Source organism: Durotheca rogersii (assembly GCF_024521655.1).
Source record: "Durotheca rogersii strain YMJ 92031201 chromosome Unknown GGS23scaffold_7, whole genome shotgun sequence".
In the NCBI taxonomy this organism is placed as follows: Eukaryota; Fungi; Ascomycota; class Sordariomycetes; order Xylariales; family Xylariaceae; genus Durotheca; species Durotheca rogersii.
The window spans coordinates 345,782-364,987 of NW_026251238.1; the positions used below are offsets into that span (position 1 = coordinate 345,782).

At 56.7% G+C, this 19,206-nt stretch overlaps 7 protein-coding genes across 7 annotated transcripts; 5 read left to right on the top strand and 2 right to left on the bottom strand.

Annotated features, from left to right (window-relative positions):
* Positions 1-202: 202 nt before the first annotated feature.
* On the bottom strand, positions 203-1,292 carry GGS23DRAFT_481679 (uncharacterized protein). Its single transcript, XM_051514310.1, has one exon. The coding sequence runs from the start codon at positions 1,053-1,055 to the stop codon at positions 273-275; it is 783 nt and encodes a 260-aa protein (XP_051372795.1). The 5' UTR covers positions 1,056-1,292; the 3' UTR covers positions 203-272.
* A 258-nt stretch (positions 1,293-1,550) lies between these two features.
* On the top strand, positions 1,551-2,345 carry GGS23DRAFT_595737 (uncharacterized protein; the record flags this gene model as incomplete). The annotated part of the gene is made up of 2 exons (XM_051518364.1): positions 1,551-1,665; positions 1,828-2,345. The coding sequence occupies 2 exons, from the start codon at positions 1,551-1,553 to the stop codon at positions 2,343-2,345; spliced, it is 633 nt and encodes a 210-aa protein (XP_051372796.1).
* A 2,643-nt stretch (positions 2,346-4,988) lies between these two features.
* GGS23DRAFT_562851 (uncharacterized protein) lies at positions 4,989-6,144 on the top strand. The gene is made up of 2 exons (XM_051516050.1): positions 4,989-5,108; positions 5,162-6,144. The coding sequence occupies exons 1-2, from the start codon at positions 5,027-5,029 to the stop codon at positions 5,875-5,877; spliced, it is 798 nt and encodes a 265-aa protein (XP_051372797.1). The 5' UTR covers positions 4,989-5,026; the 3' UTR covers positions 5,878-6,144.
* Positions 5,987-7,815, top strand: GGS23DRAFT_562854 (uncharacterized protein). Its single transcript, XM_051516051.1, has 2 exons — positions 5,987-6,927; positions 7,048-7,815. Exons 1-2 carry the CDS (start codon positions 6,371-6,373, stop codon positions 7,619-7,621), a joined length of 1,131 nt encoding a protein of 376 aa, XP_051372798.1. The 5' UTR covers positions 5,987-6,370; the 3' UTR covers positions 7,622-7,815.
* Positions 7,816-11,083: 3,268 nt separating this feature from the next.
* Positions 11,084-12,455, bottom strand: GGS23DRAFT_619885 (uncharacterized protein; the record flags this gene model as incomplete). The annotated part of the gene is made up of 6 exons (XM_051521049.1): positions 11,084-11,528; positions 11,611-11,668; positions 11,725-11,862; positions 12,005-12,118; positions 12,198-12,244; positions 12,449-12,455. The coding sequence occupies 6 exons, from the start codon at positions 12,453-12,455 to the stop codon at positions 11,407-11,409; spliced, it is 486 nt and encodes a 161-aa protein (XP_051372799.1). The 3' UTR covers positions 11,084-11,406.
* Positions 12,456-13,193: 738 nt separating this feature from the next.
* GGS23DRAFT_604454 (uncharacterized protein) lies at positions 13,194-15,874 on the top strand (the record flags this gene model as incomplete). Its single annotated transcript, XM_051519601.1, has 3 exons — positions 13,194-13,482; positions 13,557-15,709; positions 15,749-15,874. The coding sequence occupies 3 exons, from the start codon at positions 13,194-13,196 to the stop codon at positions 15,872-15,874; spliced, it is 2,568 nt and encodes an 855-aa protein (XP_051372800.1).
* Positions 15,875-17,410: 1,536 nt separating this feature from the next.
* On the top strand, positions 17,411-18,997 carry GGS23DRAFT_619889 (uncharacterized protein). The gene has a single exon (XM_051521050.1). It carries the CDS (start codon positions 17,657-17,659, stop codon positions 18,605-18,607), a length of 951 nt encoding a protein of 316 aa, XP_051372801.1. The 5' UTR covers positions 17,411-17,656; the 3' UTR covers positions 18,608-18,997.
* The last annotated feature ends 209 nt before the right edge of the window (positions 18,998-19,206 follow it).

Here is a 19,206-nt window from a genome sequence, read left to right on the forward strand (position 1 = left end):
ATTTCCGTCTTCTATTCGTTTTGCTTATTACCTTTTTTTTTTTTCCTTATTTCCCTCGCCGTGTCTCTCCTCTTTCCCTCGCCACCCGCCTACCTCGTGGGCTCCCGACACATGCAACAGATGCAAGCACCCATCCCAAGGCTTGATCTACATCACACATGTCAACAAACACCCCCCCCCGTCAACCTCCCATCCCCCATCTCTCGGCTACGCGCGCTGCTGCATGCATACAAATATACCGCCCAAATCCTCCGCGCCGACGCACTCGCGATCTACACCCAGCCTACCATTGCATACACGAGGGAGGGGGGAGGCAGGGCGGCAGGATGGCAAGTAACCTTACATGCATATGCAGGTAGGTAGGCCAAGCCAGCCAGCAGCCACCTGGTCGCCACGAACCTAATGGAGTCGGAGTAGCTGTGGAAGAGGAGACAGGAGAGAGGAGGTTCTCCCCTCTTTGCCGGAGTATTTAGCCAACTTGCCCCTGCTGGCTGACCGCTTGCCGGACGGGCCTGCTTAGTGTGAGTACGCGCGCACTGCGGCGTCTGGCGCGATCCCGCAAAGAGTGAAGATCTGCGGTGTCGCTTCGCAGGCGGCGGAGGAGCGTACGGAGAGTTACTGTGCACATTTACACTATCTGTGGCGCGTGAACAGCCATGTCGGTGGATAACTAGAATGCCGGTGGAATGGTCTGCGCCGGCCGCCGGGCGACGACAGGAAGAGGAAAGGGTCTGGTTGCCGGGCCCGGCCAGGCGATTGATCGCTGGTCGACGGCCTGCCCGTGGATGAGAGGTGCGCAAGTAAACAGCCGGCCATCCCGTGGGTATACGCGCACCGAGCCATATGCCAGCGGAAGCGAGGGGTAAGAATAGAACTGCTGTCGTCGACTCCGTAATATACGAGCTCTGTATATACGGGGTCGCTTGCTCGGCGAATCGCGGACGGGCATGGGCGGCAGGGGGAAAGGGGGGAGCTGTGGATAGGCACAACCCAAGTCGGTCGGCCCACGATCCCCTCTCGCCCCGTGGCTGTCCCAAAGCCGGAATGATGGGCATTCGTTTCCCCCTTCTCCCAGGCACCCGGGACAACAAGGGCCGGCACCTACATCATCGTCGCCCTCGTCGCCCTTTCTGGGGCGTTGGGCTTTCTTTCTTTTCCGGCGCGCCCGTTCTCCTTCCACCCGCTTGCGGTCTAGCACCAATACCTCGTATCCATATATCCCATCTTAGACCGCATCGCAGCTCCGCCTCTCTCACCACCACATCCTCGTGTTGTCTGACTCGCCTTGCCCGCGACGTACCTGGCTAGATTGCACCTGGCTAGATTGCCGGATACGATAACCGGCCCGCGGTCGATCCCGTCCCTTCCGCCTGCCCTGGCTCTATTTATCTGCGTGCTCTTTCTCCGTCACGGATCTAAAGATGACCTCCCGTCCATCACTTCTCCGTCCACCAACCCTCTTCTATCCCTCCGTTCATCAACCTTTAATTTATCCTTCTGCCTATCAACTCTCATCTATATCTCCTTTCATTGACAGTTCAGAGGTTAAAATGCTGTCTCGACTCCCCGCTACTATCCTAGCCGCCACGGTCGCCACCGTGGCCGCGGACGTCACCGGCCCCTTCGCGCTGCAGATCATCGGCAAGGAGGACGCCTCGATTGATGGTAAGTCTTGGCTCCCCTCACCTCTCTCTTGCGTTCCCTCTCTAGTCTTCATGTGCTTCAGCTGCTCTCCGCCGCCGCCATGCATCGTCTTGAGGAAGAAGGGCGAAACAGATTAAAAAAAAAACCGAGGCAAAAGGCATCGCGTGCTAACCACTCGGACAGGATACGCTGGCGCTTGCCACGCCGGGGCCGGCATCGAGGCGCTGTGCTACGCAGACGGGCCGGTGGACGGGAACTCGTTCGAGTGGTACTTCAACACGACGTCGTCGTCGTCATCGGGGCAGCCGGGGTACCTGACGTGGATCCTGCCGCTCGGCGGCGACCAGGCCGGCACGGGGGTGCCGTCGGCCGTGCAGCTGTCGGGCGGCGGCTGGGGCACCAACGTGGTGCCGGCGATGGTGTACCCGGGCCTGCAGGGCGGCACCAACTTCTACTACAGCGCCGACAACGGCACCGTCTACCTGCCCGGCGGCTACGACGACTCCGCCTTCAACGACACCCGCCCCGCGCCCCCGCCCTACCTCGGCGACCTCACCCGCTTCTACCTCTGCTACCAGTACACCGGCGGCTACTACTACCGCTCCATCGCCTGGGTCGCCGTGCCCCCGCCCCGCAACCCCTCCTGCGTCCCCGTCGACCTGCGCGTCCAGACCCTCGAGCCTGCCAGGTCGCCGGCCTAGTCCGGGACCTACGCGTCCTGTGGTGAATTCCTCGCGCCTATCCCGTTCGAGACCGGTGACAAGATGAGAGGCGCGGGAGTGAGAATAATCGCCGTAATGAATAATGAGATTCGAGGACCGAGACCGGGTGGATATAACCCGCGCGAGGACTGCGGGATGTGCGTACGTACGCTGGTAGAGGATCGGAACCGGGGCACATCATGGTAGTCAAAACAGAACGGGTGGTCGAGCGAACGTAGACACGTGGGCATTATACCTAATGTATTCGGCATGGTAATGAGTATTCTTTTAATGACATGACGCAGACCGCACAGGCCTGCGCAAATCAAAACATCGTTAAGAACTACATACTACCTATGCAAAATATGTCTAGATGTAGACTGGAGCCTCCCGTGTTCGTGTGCCTAGCAGAGGACAACGGTCTCTCACCACGGCTAGCAGTCCTTCCACGCGCACAGCCCCACGGCCCCGGCCGCGACTCTCCTAGCGACAAACGGCGTCCCGCAACGCAGTCCCTCGACAAGCATGACGTGAGGAGCCACATCTCGTCGAAGCTACCCCAAAAAGATAGGGTATTGTTCCTAGCCTCGTGGATGGAAGAGCCCAGGTAAGAGGCTCGATGGCTCAGTCCTGGGAAACATTCGTATAAGACATGGCCTTCCGCTATGAAGAGCCGTCGCTTGGATATTAGGAGCCTCTCTCAGAACGGCCAGCCCCTCCTATTCCAAAGCGAAGGAAGTATCAGCGACGCACTCGTAAAATCTCCCGGACTCATGCTCTAGCCTTCTACTTCGCGCGTAAGAGGGGCTGACGAAGCAGGCTTTGTGACTCGGCCGTCTTGTATGATGCGAAGACGGTCAGCCCAGAGGTGTTATAGCTCTCCCAAATCCCTACACAGAGGAATTACGTCGCCGATTATACTACCTACCGGGCAATCGAACCCGACCGACGCCTCCAGAGGCCTCGAGTGCTTCGATATCGGATTTAACCAACTCAGTTGTTGTTACCCGCCTTACTCGACCACACATAACCGAGAGCGACGTAGCCGGTAACCTTATCGCTCACTATAGGTAATCACAGCGCCTTACCTACCTGTTTTGCGAAGCCCGCCTCAGCCACGCCATCTTGCGCGCTTATCTGGGGTACGCATTTCACCGCAAGCTCGAGGGATATCCGTGCGACGACGTCGCCGGCATCGGTGCGACCGGGACAGTGCGGTATTACTTAGGTACCCCTTGGTCGTCGTTCCCGCCGACCGAGCAAATAAGGACGTGCTGCGGCGGCCACGGCCGGGGATCGGGAAAGTCTTGGCTGCGCAGGGCACAGACATCGAGAATGGAGGTGTAGCGGGATGTTATGAGGCTGCGCACGCGTCGGCGTGTTTAATTTTTCTCCTCCTCTTCGCTTCAGGAACTCTCGAGATTTCACATGGTATTAGGAGCGCTTCTTTTATACATAAACGTACTCGTAGCCGCTCCCCCGTGTCCTCCTCGTGGGATTTCCCTGGGGTATTCCCCTCTGTAATACTCTGGTGTTTTTTTTTTTTTTAAATATATTATTTTTACTGTGATTCTATCGGGGAGTCGGGCTACCGTACTGGCAAAGATGAAGACGACAAAGACATGGAGGAAGAGCAAAGAAATACGAACAGACCGCCTATATCCCCGGGCCTTGTCGACGATCCCCCTTTTAACAGACCTCTTAAATGGCCTAGCCTCTTGATGTATACCTATATACGCATATATGCTCGCACATGTCTGTGTGCGTATGGGCGGTTCACTTTCGGAGCCTCGCTGCCTTAATTGTAAGGCATGCAAGACGTGGTGAAAGCTGAACCTAGTGTCACGGTTTCAAGAGCTGTTCGCTGGGTGAAAGCCGTATATTGACGATTTAAAGCTAGACGAGGAGAAAAGGAGGAAAAGTGCGCCCTGTGGGCCGCACTTGCAACAGCTGGCCTTATGCTGAGGAGCTGATCACGTGCCATGCCCTAGCTATGGCCCTACAATGGGCACAGCCTATAACACGGTGTTAATGTTGGGCCTTCCGAAAATGGCAGCCTTAGCCCCGCGGAAAAAGTTTGCCACAATTCTGCCCCATCCCACCGCCTAGCGAGAGCTATAACTACTTTTCCTCACGCAACCACTTTTCCTCACGCAACCACTTTCCTCACGGGATCAACTTCCCTGGTTCCGTACTTCCTTACGGAACCAACTTTCCTCACGGGACCAACTTTCCTCACGCAACCAACTTTCTTCCCGCCACTAGTTATCTCTTCACGATGGCATCAGCATCCCCGTCCTTCTCAGTCTCAACTTTACCCACTGTAGTGGTGCGGTGGGACTAGGCTACGTAGCCTTTCAGATGAGTATTTATATGAGTCTCGCACTCATATTTTCATCGATTAGACTTGGACCTGGAGATATCAGGACCTACAGTCATTCACTCGTTTCTTACTACGCCTTCTTCGTCGTCCTAGTCCCTATCTTTTCTAGTCCTTCCCAGCTGTCGTTTTTAGCTGGCCGATCAACTGATTACAGCTGTTTACAGTTGTGATCTAGTTCGATCGGCACTGAGCCAGTTGTTGCCAGTTGGGTAGTCCTTAAACGGGTCTCCATCACAGCGTGCCCACGCTGCTCTTGTTTGCCACTACGGTAGACTCAGATGTGGATCAAAGAGATGACATGCCTACGATTCGATTCACAAATGTTCAAGACCTCCTCAAGGTGGTCAGACAGGTCCAGGGTGACTTTCTCATTGTTAAGAGTATATTTCCTTGACCCCAAGTTTTTAAGAATTATCTACTAATTAGTAGGTAGAAGTCCCTCCTGCTGATTTCGAGAGGCTATGTTCCCGAGAAAAACGCCCTTGTCGCATCCGCCGGTACCATGCAAACCAGGGTCTTCTAATTCTTACAATCCCTACCTGCCTACACGAAACACTTCACCTTGAGCTCTGGAATCTATATCGCGACAAGCTTGTCAGGAAAAATCAAGACAGAGGTTGGAGACCAATTGGTAGTACTACCTTTCGACCGCGAGGTCACCCTGAAGGTGATGTTGGAGAAGGCGACTCAAGTGGTTGCCCAAGGCCAGTACGTAGTTCTCCAGGCTCCTGGCCAACGCTGGTCATTGAGGCTGGAGACTCTGAGTCTCTATCTGCCCTCCGAGATGATATGAGATGGTGGTTTTTAGCGTCAGACCATGACGTTAAGATTGTACTTCTCGCCAAGTTTGATCACGGGAACCAAAGGATCATCATCGAGAGATGGGAAGAAGAGTTACAGATTCGCCAAGGAGCTACGAATACACGACGGTCGACTAATGGTAATACTTTCCAACCGGTATTACGGCAGAGTATCGCCATTATACGGGATATAACCACCAATTCGTACCATGTTACTAGCGGTGCACTGGTACTTTCGTTTCGGCTTCTCTTTCTGCGAGGTCCTGGTCCGCAAGAGGGCGATTTTATTATCAGTGTCCCAGAGCTGGCGACTTATGCACGGAACGTCTGGGAGAGGGTTGAAGACTGAGCGGATAGGTTGGTAGCTAATCAGAAATCGGGACCCCAAACATCGACACGGATATTACAGGTACCTGCCCAGGGCCAAAGCGCCAGGCATGACGTATTCGTACGAAGACGAACGAGACGTCGGCGCGCCTCTTCGACGCGTAGGGGGCAGATCAGTAGGTTACTTAATGGAGGATAGGTTCGATTCCTAACAGCGCTACTTGGTAGTCTTCGCTATTTGGCTCATCTGGGGCTAAGGCGTGTGCATGTATGTATTTCGTATCTACAGGCAGCATAAATAACGGGCACCTTGGTAGCCTAATGTTTTATGCAGTGCATAATATATAGGGAGGATGTATGCCTACAGGTGATCTCCTGCTTTTCCTTCACCGATAATCTGGAAAACTCGAACGAGATAAAAGTCGGTGCTGTCTCGCAGTTCCAACTCGGTCGATATTCGTTCGTTCCCATCTCCTACTAGCCACCGCGCGATCGCATTTCTCTCCTCCGAAAAAATGCCTCCCAAACGTCGCTCGTCTGGCTCTGGCTCTTCTGAGCAGAAGAAGGCAAAGACCCCCGAGGACGAACCGCCCAGGAGCGAGCGATGGGCCGCCGTCTCAGGCTCGGCCAACGCTGACGCCGACTACAAGACGACCTGGAAGAATCCCGACAGGTGGTACTCCTTTGTAACCATCTGCCCCCTAGATGACGACGACGACGACGAGAGTGACACCGACAACGGAGATCGCAAGGATCCGGGACGGACAAAGTGCGGTGAAGGGAACTGCTTCTGCTTAAAGCCCGTAGCGGAGAACCCCGATCACCCTTGGATCATCAGCCAGGCCGGGTACCGCAAACACAGCACCCTGTCCATCTTGATGTCACTGCGCAACCCTGACAACTTTGACATGTACACCTTCAACGACCATTGCGGCTATGGCGCTCTCGAGGTGGTGCAAAACGTGTTGCTCGACTACGTCGAAGCCGCCGGTCGAGGATGGAGAGAGCAATGGGCCGTTTGCGAGGGCCTCGCGCTTTGGCTGATCTGTTCCGGCAGCAACTTTCTCACGACGTAAGTTAGTTCCTTTCCTGTATGCACCTGCGTGCGAGAGATTGATAGAGAGAGCCTTCTCAATGCGTCCGTTATTTGTTCTGGATACTAGACAGTTGCTAACCCTCGTCCCGTCCCCAGTGTTGGCGATAGCGAATATGTCAACGAAACGTTCCGCCTCATCGGCCGCATGTTTCTCAACATGTTGGCCGAGCTGGATAAGAAAAGTCTATTGGGTGACGCTACCGACGTCAAGAGCATCGGTACGACCATGGCGATGTACCTCGAGATCATGGCAAACGCGCGCGCAAGCGGTGCCCTCGAAGAGGTCAAGAAGAATACCAGCACAAAGTTCAACCCCGGCCGCTCGGACGACGCTATCCTGACTTATGCCAACCAACGCGGTGTCACGCTGCAGGGCCCTCGAGACGTCGACGAGCTCACGGCGGGTCTCAACGGGGACATCGAGCTGCCGTCAGCGGGCGCGGGAGATCTATGGGGCTGGAAGGCGGGGCTAAAGAGATACGAGACGAAATACGCCAAGGTAACAGTGTACGTGTCCAAGAAGAACGGTGTCCGCATTGGCGGCGACGCCCTAGATATCACAACATGGACCAGCGCAAAGCGCAAAGCGGCCAACTTCGATAAGAAAGACCCGCTAGGTAAACGGGAGATGGACGCGATTAAGAACGGGTTGGTCATACAGCTTGGGTGATAAGCCAAGCTGCAAGTTATATTGAGGGACCCCGGCCGACTTGGGGTGTGCCGGCGATGGGCTGGGAGGCGGGGACGGGCAGCAGATATTAGTGTTCGAGGGTGTTAGCAAGCGGGGCTTATCTAGAAGGCAGCGCCGGAGTAATACAGCTAGACAATAATTCCACGTCGGGCATCGCGATCCCCGTCTTACTACCATCGCCACCGCGATAAACAATCGAGAGACAGGCTGGGGAGAGTGCTCTCGCACCAGGTAGAGTAGGGGGATCCTGTCGGTCGGGGCTTACGCGTATGCACCCCGCCCGCACAAGCTTTTTTTGGTAAGCGACGCTCGTTCGGGACCTCGCATAGCCCCCGGACCCGGGCGTCTAGATGGCGCGTCGCCGATGGTGGCATATCGCGTCGAGTCCCCTACACATAAGCATCCATCTCTCTAGAGGCCCATAGAGGACTCATATGTGCCCTAACCCAGCCTAACCTAGCCAACTCCCTCCTCCTGACCTCTTTCGCCCACCCTTCTTGTCATCCCCCCCCCCTCCCCCTCTCGAATAACACGCGTCCTCTCCCCCTTTAAGCTCTCTTGGAATTTAGGGACACCGCCAAGCCCTCCCCCCCCATTCGCGTCCGTTCCATGGCATAAAGGCGGTCTTGGAGCACGGGGAGAGGGTGGCTGTCGCCCGTGGTCACGTGATAGATGGTATCTAAATGAAGCCATCACGTGAAATCGCGGTCACTTTTATCGTGGATGATGCAGGGCCATACCTATAGCTTTCTTCTTGGCATCCTCAGACAGACCGTTTTGTATCCGAGCTTTCGTGGGATCTTCTAAGCTTCTAGGCCTGGACATAGCTTTCTTTGGTCGGATATTTACAATACGTGAAGTCACTAGAGGCTATGAACTAATGTCTCCCGGCCCAGTGCTTGGGGGGTGGGAAGCGGAGGGAAGGGGGTGATATAACAGCGCTACCTACTTGCCACGAAGAGGCTCCATGTAGTTACTTAAGTTGTTTTACGCGTTACGAATCTGGGCACTGTCCTCTTCCCCGGTCGCTACTGACGTAGTCGGTCACCCCCTTTGCGGACCTGCGTAGCTCCTCCTTCACTAATGGAAAATAAAACAACGATAATGCAAAACACCGGAGAGGGGACGCGTCAGCCACATCAGCGAGAGGAAAACGAAGACGACTGAACGGGAGTGCGAAAACATGGAACCCTTGTAGTTGTTACGGGTAATTACCGGCGGCAAAGAGAGCCATCCCTGGAAGTACGAATAAGAAAATACAATCCGCTCATGATTCGGGAAACGAATCACAAAGCAGGAGGAATAGAGGGAGTCGGGGGAGGGGGGGCGAAGGAAAAGAAAACGCAGGAAGACGTCCCGCCTATAGAGATACTGCGAAACTACCACCTCGGCGCACCAAGATTGTCACGAGCCACCGAAACGTATTAACGAATTTGACAGCGGCAGTGCCAGTGCCAACTCTCTCACCCTAGAGCTTAGACTGAAAGTTTAGAGTTGCTCTAAAAGCCAGAGGGGGATCGGATATCCGATAGCCAGAGACATCAGAGTTTAGCTACGAATCACCCTCCTCCGTGTCTACTCTATAAAACAGTGGCCTGCCGTCTCCTATCATCCTCCCCTTTCTTTCCCCAGGATAAATGCGTATTTAACAGACAACCCTCTCTCTCGTTACGCTACTGTTCTCAGCAACCAGAAAACAACCACAAAACACCGGCTATCTTGCCCTATAACCTCCATAACACCTGCCCATCTCTAAGGCCATATTCCATCTATCGTTAGATATTACGCTCTTTCTCCTACTACTACTACTACTACTAATACCATTACAACTTCACCACTGCCACAATTTCATTAATACCACGGCATCATCATCGCCACAGTTTCACTACCACCACCACCACCATGTCTACACCAGCCACTGCCCATCCCCGGGCCAAGAAAGACCAGCCAGAGAAGCGCGGCTGGATTTACGAAAGCTCGCCTACGTACCCACAACCAAAGTCCTCGATAGCCATTCTTCAGGCAGCATGGGGCCTGCCCTGGCACCGGGGACGGACCGTACGGCTGTACATGCTAGCCGATAAGTGGAAGAAAGCAGCGGAGGAAAAAGAAGCCACCGCCCCCGGCGCCGGCGCCATTCAGACGCGAGAGGGGGGGCCTGATCACGCCCCCGAGACGGCCCACGCGGCTGGCCAACTTGTGGAAGAAACTAAAAGAGGAACAAGCCGTCGTCGTCGCCGCCGCCGCCGCCCTCAAGGTGACAATAAAGGGCCTGTCCACGCACCGGGGAACGCCCGAGAAGCTGTACATGCTGGCGGGTGAATGGGGGAAGAGAGTAGAGGAGACAAGGGCCGCTCTCGTCGCCGCCGCGATCGAGGAATCTGATAGTAGCCTCGATATGGATGGTGACGACGAGGAAAGTAGAGGGAGGACGAAAACGAAGAGGACCAGGAGGGTAAGGAGGAGGGCAAAGAAGAAATCGAAGGTTTGGTCTAGAACTAGGGGGAGGGAGGAAAGCGAGATGCTTGGGAGAGGGTATTTGGAGGAACGAATCCAGGGATATTAACGATAGGCGGCTAGGGGCGTTACGGCGTCGGAACGACTTTGCACTATGAATTGATTCCCTCCCCTTTCCCACACACTCCCCCCCACACACACACGCACGCACGCACGCACCACGATGTGAAGCGATCTACATCTGCCTGCTTTTGTCTACGCAGTCCAGCTACCTATATGCACACACACATACATAATATATTATACCAGAGCCAGGGCCTCATCATGTCCAAGCTCTGCTCTTACTTACTCAGACAACCGACCACCAATAATAAAACCACCACCACCGTCCCCCCCCCCCCCCCCTCCCCTCCCCCTAAATGCAACCAGCACATCGCTCGCTCCAGAGCTCGCATTCTTTCTTCTGCGTGATGTCTCTCGCTTGCCCGTATCAATCGGCCCACAAACACACACACTAGGTAATACGTACCTACCTTATTCCTTATTACAACCACGGCGCATTCGCTCCACGCGCCCTCCACCCGGAAGCTGGGAGGTTAACAATAGACGACTCGTAGGCACGCACGCGGTAGCGCCGTAGTAGGCATCAGATGATCGACCGCGCCGATGACAGGACGACGTACATACTACGACGGGCCGGGCCGGGCCGCGATCGCCAAGGTACCTAGCCCCCTGGATCTTACTACGGGATCCCCCTACCCAGAGTTTCCCCGCAGAGAAGAAAGCTGGGGGAATTCTGAGGCGAAGCGGGGGGCTTGACGAACTTGGTCGTCTTGGCGTGGGCACGCAGGTTTAATACTCCCCCCTGTCAGCTACTGTATACAGGCATATACCATATAGGTAATATTATTGCTAGAAGCCAGGCCAATCTTGACGCAGGTAATCATGAACGCGGCCGCTCTTCCAAGCCTTTTGATTCGTTCAGTCGTGCCTTTGTCTCGTCGTTGCAAGCAGGGTTTTCCTATTATGCCCACTAAATATTTCGCGTGCAAGGAGAGGCTACAGCTCGATCGAGACGAATGCGGACTTTTCTGCTAGGAGAATAGCGTTCAAGGTGCAGGTATTAGGGACGTCAATTAGAGCTATATCAACCAATTCATCTTCGTGTCTATGTGCGTATCTCGTAGGTAGTAAGAGGCATGTCCCAGTCCAGCCGGTAATATCAATACTTTAGGTGTATGTCTGGTCGCGTACCCAAATCATCAATCTATACCTAGGATACGTCGCGACGCTAATTGGGTGCGCACTCACCAGGTGCCCATGCTCATGGCGATGGAGATGCCGACCTTCTCGCTCGTGTGGATCCGAAGTTTTACGAGGATGGCCCAGGGCAGGGCGGCGAGGACGAAGTCCATAATGGCCGAGTAGGCTGTCGGGCCGGCACGTTAGCCTGACGTGGTGGGTGTGTAGGGTGCAACAGCAAGGCGGAAAGGGGGAGGGTTGTCTCGTACCCGCCGCGAAGATGGTGACACAGAGGATGGCCGTGCGGTTCCAGCAAGTGCCGCTGACCTCGGCGTTCCACAGCAAGCGTTCACCAGCCAGCACTACACCCAACGCAGGATCACGCTAAGAATCGTGGTGACGTTCATCGACCCGATGATCACCCACAGCGTCGCCTTCAGCTTCGGCCCCGCGAGCCGCGTGAGCGTGATCGCGAAGGACGTCTTGCTCAATGCCGCGGCTACGAAGAATAAGGTGCCTGCCTACAACCCAACGTTAGCGATGTGTGTCAGCGGGTTTGTTCGCGTGTAGGGCGGGCAGGGTATGCGAGATAGGGGGAAGACGTAGGTGCAAGAAGTAGGTCTATGGGTAGGTATAGGCAGGTACGGGTATGTGGGAACATACGGTGAGAGAAAGCATCCCGACGTCGTGAGATTCCATCTCGCGATCCTGGTTGTGGTTGATGAACACGGTTGCCGCACACAAACTCGTGAAGATGCCGGACACGACGAGCACGAGCTGCGAGGGAATTCGGAGTGGTTAGCGCCTGGGCCGAGGCGAGACGGGGAGAGCTTCGGCGGCGTCGGCTACTACTTACCTGTCTGGCATTCGGTGGCCGCTTTCGACTACTAACCAGTGATGCCGCTGTTGCCGGTGGTGCGTTTTATGTACCTAGGTAGGAGGAGCTACGGAGAGCTACGACTAATCTCGTCCTCCTTCGTAGTAGGTATACCTATCTGTGGCTTGCAGACGCGATCAACAGGAAGAGGGAGCAAGTTTCGCTGGAACCGCAGTTTTACAAAGTGGGATCCCGTCGAGACTACTAAATGGCTGGCACCCCTTTCGTACTTCCCATCACCTCCCTATCGGATGGTGGACGGCGTAACGAGCACCTACCTAGGTAGGTAGGTGTAAAGAGAAGCGGCCGCGTGCGGGGCCACAAAGAGCCTGGAAAGGGACCGAGGAGAGAAGAGTAGCAGAGCATCCTCTCTGCCTCTACGAGTACAAGCCGACGACAGGCGGGCAGGCTTTGCAACATTACTTCAGCATCATTTCGGGTCGAGAGAGCCTACCGCCTTTGGAGGCGGAACAGACGACTTCCGCGAGTCCTCTCTCGGGATCTGATTTGAAATCCCTCGGGATCTGGGTTGAAACCGTGGCAAGAAGGTTCAGACGTTGTATATCTTCCGGAAGCAGTCGCGACGGCTGCTCAGAAGCCGAAAAGTATCAGGCGAGGCCTTACAGACGTCAGGCGAGGAAGGCGTTCTCAACGCGCCTTCATTTTCAGGGCTCGGTGGTTACGTCATGGATGGTACCTGCCCTGCCAACCGCCACACCCCTTTCTGCTTACCTAAGCGACCCGCTTCGTCGCTGCCGAGGAATAAAATTCTGGGCCAGGCTTCCATCGGGCTCTCTCATCGCGTTCAACCTTAAGTCTACTATACCTACAATTTTGGCACTCGCAGCTTGACGGTTTTGGACATCAACAATTTAATATGCATACAACTTCTTCACACGCACTTCGTTGATCCGACATACCCATTTTCGTGTCCCTCGGGACCTGTCGCTCCCGCCTCGAGCAGTATATGTAGAAATGCAGGCTGACGAACCAGCATCTCTTGAGGAAGCACTTTCTCTCCTCTCCCAACTCAGGAGGGAGCGTGCTGAGGAGCGCGAACGGGTGGAAAGGGAACGTGCCGAGGAGCGTAAGCGGGTGGAAAGGGAGCGTGCCGAGGAGCGCAAGCAGGTGGAAAGGGAGCGTGCACTTCACGCTTTAGAACAGGAACAGCTCCGCCAAGATGTGCTCGCCGTCAAGCAAGCGTTTCTCGCGAGACAACGAGAATTCGAGCAGAAGGATCAGGAGCGGGAACAAGAGGACCGGAGTATGTTCACGCCTGTTTGCACGTATTCATGTCCGTCCCCGTGTCCCTCCAGGGCTAACTGTTAAACCCGCCAGAGCAAACCCTCGAGGAATACCTCGCCCAGACGTCCAACTCGGCCCTGAACCTCCCCCGCCTCCTCCCTTCAAAACCTTCGCAATCGCTCGACTCGAAGACGAAACGGGCTACTACCGGACGGACGAACATCCACGGAAAATACTATCCTCTCCGACTCTGCCATTGGTCTGACTTTCTGGAGCTCCACCAGCAAAACTTCTCTCGTCTACGAGATGTTCTCTCGCAGCAGCGGTTACTTCCGTCGCTCAGAGAAGTATCCCTCTTTGAAACCCGCACTCGCGAGAAGTTGTCCCAACAATTCCGCGAGTCGAATGCCTTTTTCAACGAGAAGAGAACGTCTTTATTCCTGGACGAGACCCTACAAATCCCCGCTGGCAAGATTGTCAACGCGTATCTCAACACCACGAGCGACCCTCGAACAATCTTTTTCGACGATCGTGCTGCTGGGTACAACGCGTCCGATTCTTCTGAAAACAACTCTCAGTCTGCCGTAAACCGCATGACGCAACCGGATTGTGTTGTCCTAGCAGCCGCTGCCCAACAATCACCGGAGAACGCCTTAGATGGACAGGGCCAAGGAGAGGACAATGATGCACTCCCCGGTATGCTTGTGTCTCGCGTCACCATAGGAGAGCACAAGCCAACCCATAAGCTACGGCAGGCCGACGTTTCTAAGATTCTCTCATCTCTACCAGAAGATTACATCCACCAGCTCGCGCAACGGCGACAAAATGCGGCTCCAGATCCCTCCATCGAGGCGCCGGTCAGCGTAGAGGATCTCTCCATAGGATCTTCTACCCCACCTACCACTAGCTCAGCCAAGTCAATCCGAAACCAAGTCTACTTAGCTTACGCGTTAGCCCAAACGTACCACTACATGATAGTGTCAGGCTTGGAGTTTGGCTATCTAGCTTCGGGCGAAATTCTCATCTTGCTCCGCATCCCTCAGGAGGATTGTTCAACCCTGCTCTACCACGCTACCCTTCTCCCCGAATATGCCCAGGGCGAGTCGCAAGGGAGCATGGATGCCAACACGGCAAACGAGGACGCGCTCCGCGGGCTTGCTGTATCCAAGCTCTGCAGCTTGTGTGTTCTCGCGCTCAGCGATCAGGATACCCCACGCTCCGTGCGCTGGAGGACGACGGCGGTCGCAACCCTGCCGATATTTCCAAGGCCTCGGGCTTCGGGTAACGCGACGCCGTCTGAGACTTCGCGGCAGCGGTCGACCTCCACCTCATCGCGATCGTCTCACCAGGATCCCGGCAGTTCCTTAGGCAGACGGCGTAGGGACGATGACGATGAAGGTGACGACCGCGGACGCAATACGCGGTCCCGCTTGCCTCCCCTGGCCCACGCATCGCGAATGTCATCCCCGTTGAAACACTCCGAGGTCTCTACTCCGCATGAGCCACGTGAGACGGGCGGCGGGTCGAAGAAATCCATGCAGCCTGATTTTCGACCCTACGATACCAAGTCCCTTCTACCAATACGCCCATACTGCACGCAGGCCTGTCTTCACGGGCTGGCCTTCGGGGAAGAGCTCGACTACAATTGCCCCAACATCCTACTGCATGAGCACGCGGCTTGCCAGCTGCACAATCAGCCGTCAAACTTACACCCGATAACCCGGGAGGTGCTCTCAGAACTCGTCAGGTTGCAATTGGAACGAGATCCGGAGCTGGACTGCGAATGCTACGTCGACTGCGGTCTCTCTGGGGCCATCGGGTATCTATTCAAGATCACCTTGACTTGTTACGGATACACATTCGTGGCCAAAGGCGTGCAGTCGTTCCACAGCCACAAGCTAGCTCGGGAGACGGCCATCTACGAGAGACTAGCCGATGTCCAGGGCTCGCTGATACCGGTACATCTAGGCCTCATAGAGCTCATCGTGCCATATCCGATGGTTAACTTCTGTCTTGTTACCCACATGATGCTGATGTCGTACGCCGGCCTGCCGCTCTACTCCACCAAACTCCACAAGCGCTCTAAACGCCTGGGGTGGGACATAGACTGGGATCGGGAGGCTGATCGCACGTTACGAGAACTTGAGGGCCATGGGCTTGAGGATGACGATGACAACGAATCCAACTTAGCTTGGGACGAAAATGTACGGAGAGTCATCAAGATAGACTTTGACCAAGCTCGCGTAGTGGGGCATGGCCCAGCGCCGCAGCCATCGCTAATCCAGCCCCTAACGAAACGGTCCTTCGGTTCAGATAGGTGCGTTAACGGAGACGACATCTACCTGCGACCTAGAAAGCGGCCTCGCCGCAGGGAGGGCGCAGTTTCTGTCGAGGGGCTTCTCTTAAGCTGAATAAATGCGTCTGCTGGTGGTGCCTAGCGCCGCAGCTATCGCTGATCCAGCCCCTAACGAAACGGCCTTTCGGCTCGGATAGATGCGTTACCGGAGACATCGCACGGACCCTCCCCATGTCAGGAGTGAGGGAGTATATTGATAAAGCATACGGTGATTTGGACGAAGGCGGAGTACGGGCAGATGGATCTACTCCATTCGGCCAGCTCATGTCACGGCAGCGGCCTGGTATGATGTGGCCAGGAGGCTGTAATCTGGTGTGTGTCACGTAGCAATTGAACCAGCCCTTATATGCCAACAAACTACGAGTCGTAGAATGTAGGCGTCTACCTTTTGCGCGAGAGTATGGTTTTTTCTCGGTGGTTGTATGCTTTTCTCGATGTTAAGGAGCCGCGCCATCACAAGCCGCAATAAATAGCTCGGTTCTATAGCTACCCATACCCCCTCTCAAGCCTACAGTACGAGTATGGACGACCCCGGGACCTTATGCGTGGTAGCTATATCTCCTTAATACGTCATCGGAAGGCCCTATAACATGCTCTATCTGGCAGCCAGCGAAGAGTTGGTCTTGGCCAGAATATTCTGTAGCCGCCGGCGTCTTTCTCGTGGAGGATAATAGCGATGTCTAACACATGAGCGCTTATGCGGATCCGTTGGAGGCGTCCCTTCGCACGATAGGCACTGGGCTAATAGCCTGCTAGCTCTGAGACCTAAGAAGTATCACTACGGCTGTCTGCGGCCTAATCACTAAATACATCCCATATTACCTAGGCGTTCCGCGAGTCCACGATAGAATGGTTGGCTTTCGGGATCCGCGCTGTAGTGCTCGTAGTTGAAGAGTGGCACGATTTAGGTTCTCCACGTTTACGCGACTGCTACTTGACGTCTATACCAAGTCAGCACGATTCTTGGAACTAACTGCGTGAGAACTGTGTTAACCAGGGAGGAGAGGGGGAGGTGGCAATACAACATCGTGTGCAGGCGATTATACGCTGTCACCCTCCGCTCCTATAAATCCCCCCCCCCTTCCCTTGTCCCTGCCCTTGCCCCAACGAACGCCACCAATACCTGGCTCCCCTTCTAGTGTGTTCTCGAGGGACTGCACCGAATCCGACGTGTGCGAGGCTAGCTGTCCAGATGCGGCCAACCGTTCCCTAACGCTCGGGGCCAGTATACCAGCATAGAAACACCTCCCCTGGACGATCGCTAGCTATACGCCGACCCCTATCCTGCTCCCTCGGGGGGGGGGGGGGTAGTTACGAGATGACGTGTCTGGATAGTAGCAGTACTGCCACATTGATGCTTCCGACGGCGCATCGTGCCTCCCCCTCGCCGTCCCAGCGGCAGTAGTAGCAGTGGCCAGCCAGAGTTGCTTGTTCTTTTCAGCCGGCATTGCGGGTGTCACCGCGCGCGCGCGGCCAGAATGTGACGGTCCCGGCAGTGTGCGAAAAGGGGCGGGGGAGGGCGAGTCGCATCGACGGCTAGGTGCGTGGGCGCGCAGCCGCCAACCAGCTCGCTCCCCCTCGGAACGAGGCTCTCCGCGCACCGTCGAGCCGTACGTGGATCGCCCGGGGAGGCAGCTAGAAGCTATCGCTTGTGAGATTTATCTGCCATCCTCCCGGCCTGCCTGCCTCGCTTCTCTCTCTCTCTCTCTCTCTCTCTCTCTCTCTTTATGATTCTCACCTACCTATGGTGCAAACCGAACAACCCAGCCCGCACCTGTGCGACGCTCGCCCCTGATATCGACGCTCGGGCTCCGTCGCCCGCATCGCACCACGGACCATGACACCCGCGATACTGCCGCGGCCGACCAGCCGCCACGCGCTGGTCCTCGCGCTGCTCGTCGCCGCGCTCGGCGCGCTCGGCGCGCTCGTATGGCGGGCCGCGCCCCCGCATCCCCTCGCCGCGCTACTATCGCCGTCCCTCGACGCCGCCGCGCCCGCGCCGCCGGCGCGCCCCGGGGACGGCCGCACGGCCCCCTTCGTCTGCCGGCCGCACGCGTACACGGCGGAGATCATCTCGGTGGACCCGGTGGTGCTCTACCTGCGGGGGTTCGTGTCGGGGGCGGAGATCGCGGCGCTGCTGGGGGCCGGGGCGGCGGCGGGGTTCGCGCCGTCGCGCGTGCAGCAGCCGGGGGCGGGGGGGGGAGGGGGCCGCGACCGCAGCGGCACGGCCGGCCGCACGTCGGCGTCGGCGGCGCTGCCGCCGGGCCACCCGGCCGTGCGCTGCGTGCTCGCGCGCGCGGCGCGGCTGCTCGGCCCGGCGCTGCGCGCGCCCGGCGACGCGCCCGCGCCCCAGCTCGTGCGCTACGCCGCCGGCCAGCACTTCGGGCCCCACCGCGACTGGTTCCCGCGGCCGCAGCGGCCGCGCCCCGCCGCCGCCCGCCCCTGGAACCGCGTCGCCAGCTTCTTCGCCGTCCTCGAGGACGCCTGCGCCGGCGGCGAGACCTGGTTCCCGCGCCTCGCGGCGCCGGCGCCGCTCTCGGCCGGGCCAGAGGAGAAGGAGAAGGAGGAGGAGGAGGAGGAGGAGGTGGGAGGGCACCGAGAGAGGCCCCTCTGGCGCGCCCACGAGGACGGCGGCCTCGCCTTCCGCCCCGTCGCCGGCAACGCCCTCTTCTGGGTCAACTTGTTCGCCAACGGCACCGGCGACGACCGCACCGTCCACGCGGGGCTCCCCGTCGAGGCCGGCGTCAAGACCGCCATGAATATCTGGCCGCGGAGGTACTACGACTGAAGGGCCGGGAGCGCCGGTAGCGTGCGGGCGGAAGAAAGGGGTTGTCGAGGAGAGAGGGGAAGGGGAGGGAGAGGTGGCAGAGCGGCGGTGCGGGTGTCGTCGGGTCGAGTCGGTTCGCGAGGGTAGGCACGGCGAATGTGAACGTGTTGCGTGTGCTTTCGGCTCCGGCAAGAAGTTCCTCGTTGCTAATTAGTACATATGTCTGGCGGTTCCTGTGCGTGGTTTGTTTACGTGCTTCGTGTCTTGCTGGCGGTGGCCGCTGCTCGTCTTTGGGCGCTAGTACGTATCGCACCCGACTCTTCGGGGTCCAGTCGCCTATAGAATCGGTATCGACAACGACTTCTTGATATTTTGACACGAAAGCTGTAGTTTAAACACGCAGTGAATGCCCACAGCTAGGGAGGGGGGGGGGGGGGTGTTGTGCGAGGGTTGAAGGAGTTCGAGGCAGTTCCCTCGCCCAGGGCGGATAAAGGGGTAAGGGGGTAGGTAGAGAAGAGCTTCCTGCCCTCTCCACGGATAGGGCCATATGCTGCTAGGTCCCCGAAGAGAACACGATTTAGAACACTGCCCATGAGATTTGGCAGCATATTCTCTTCTCG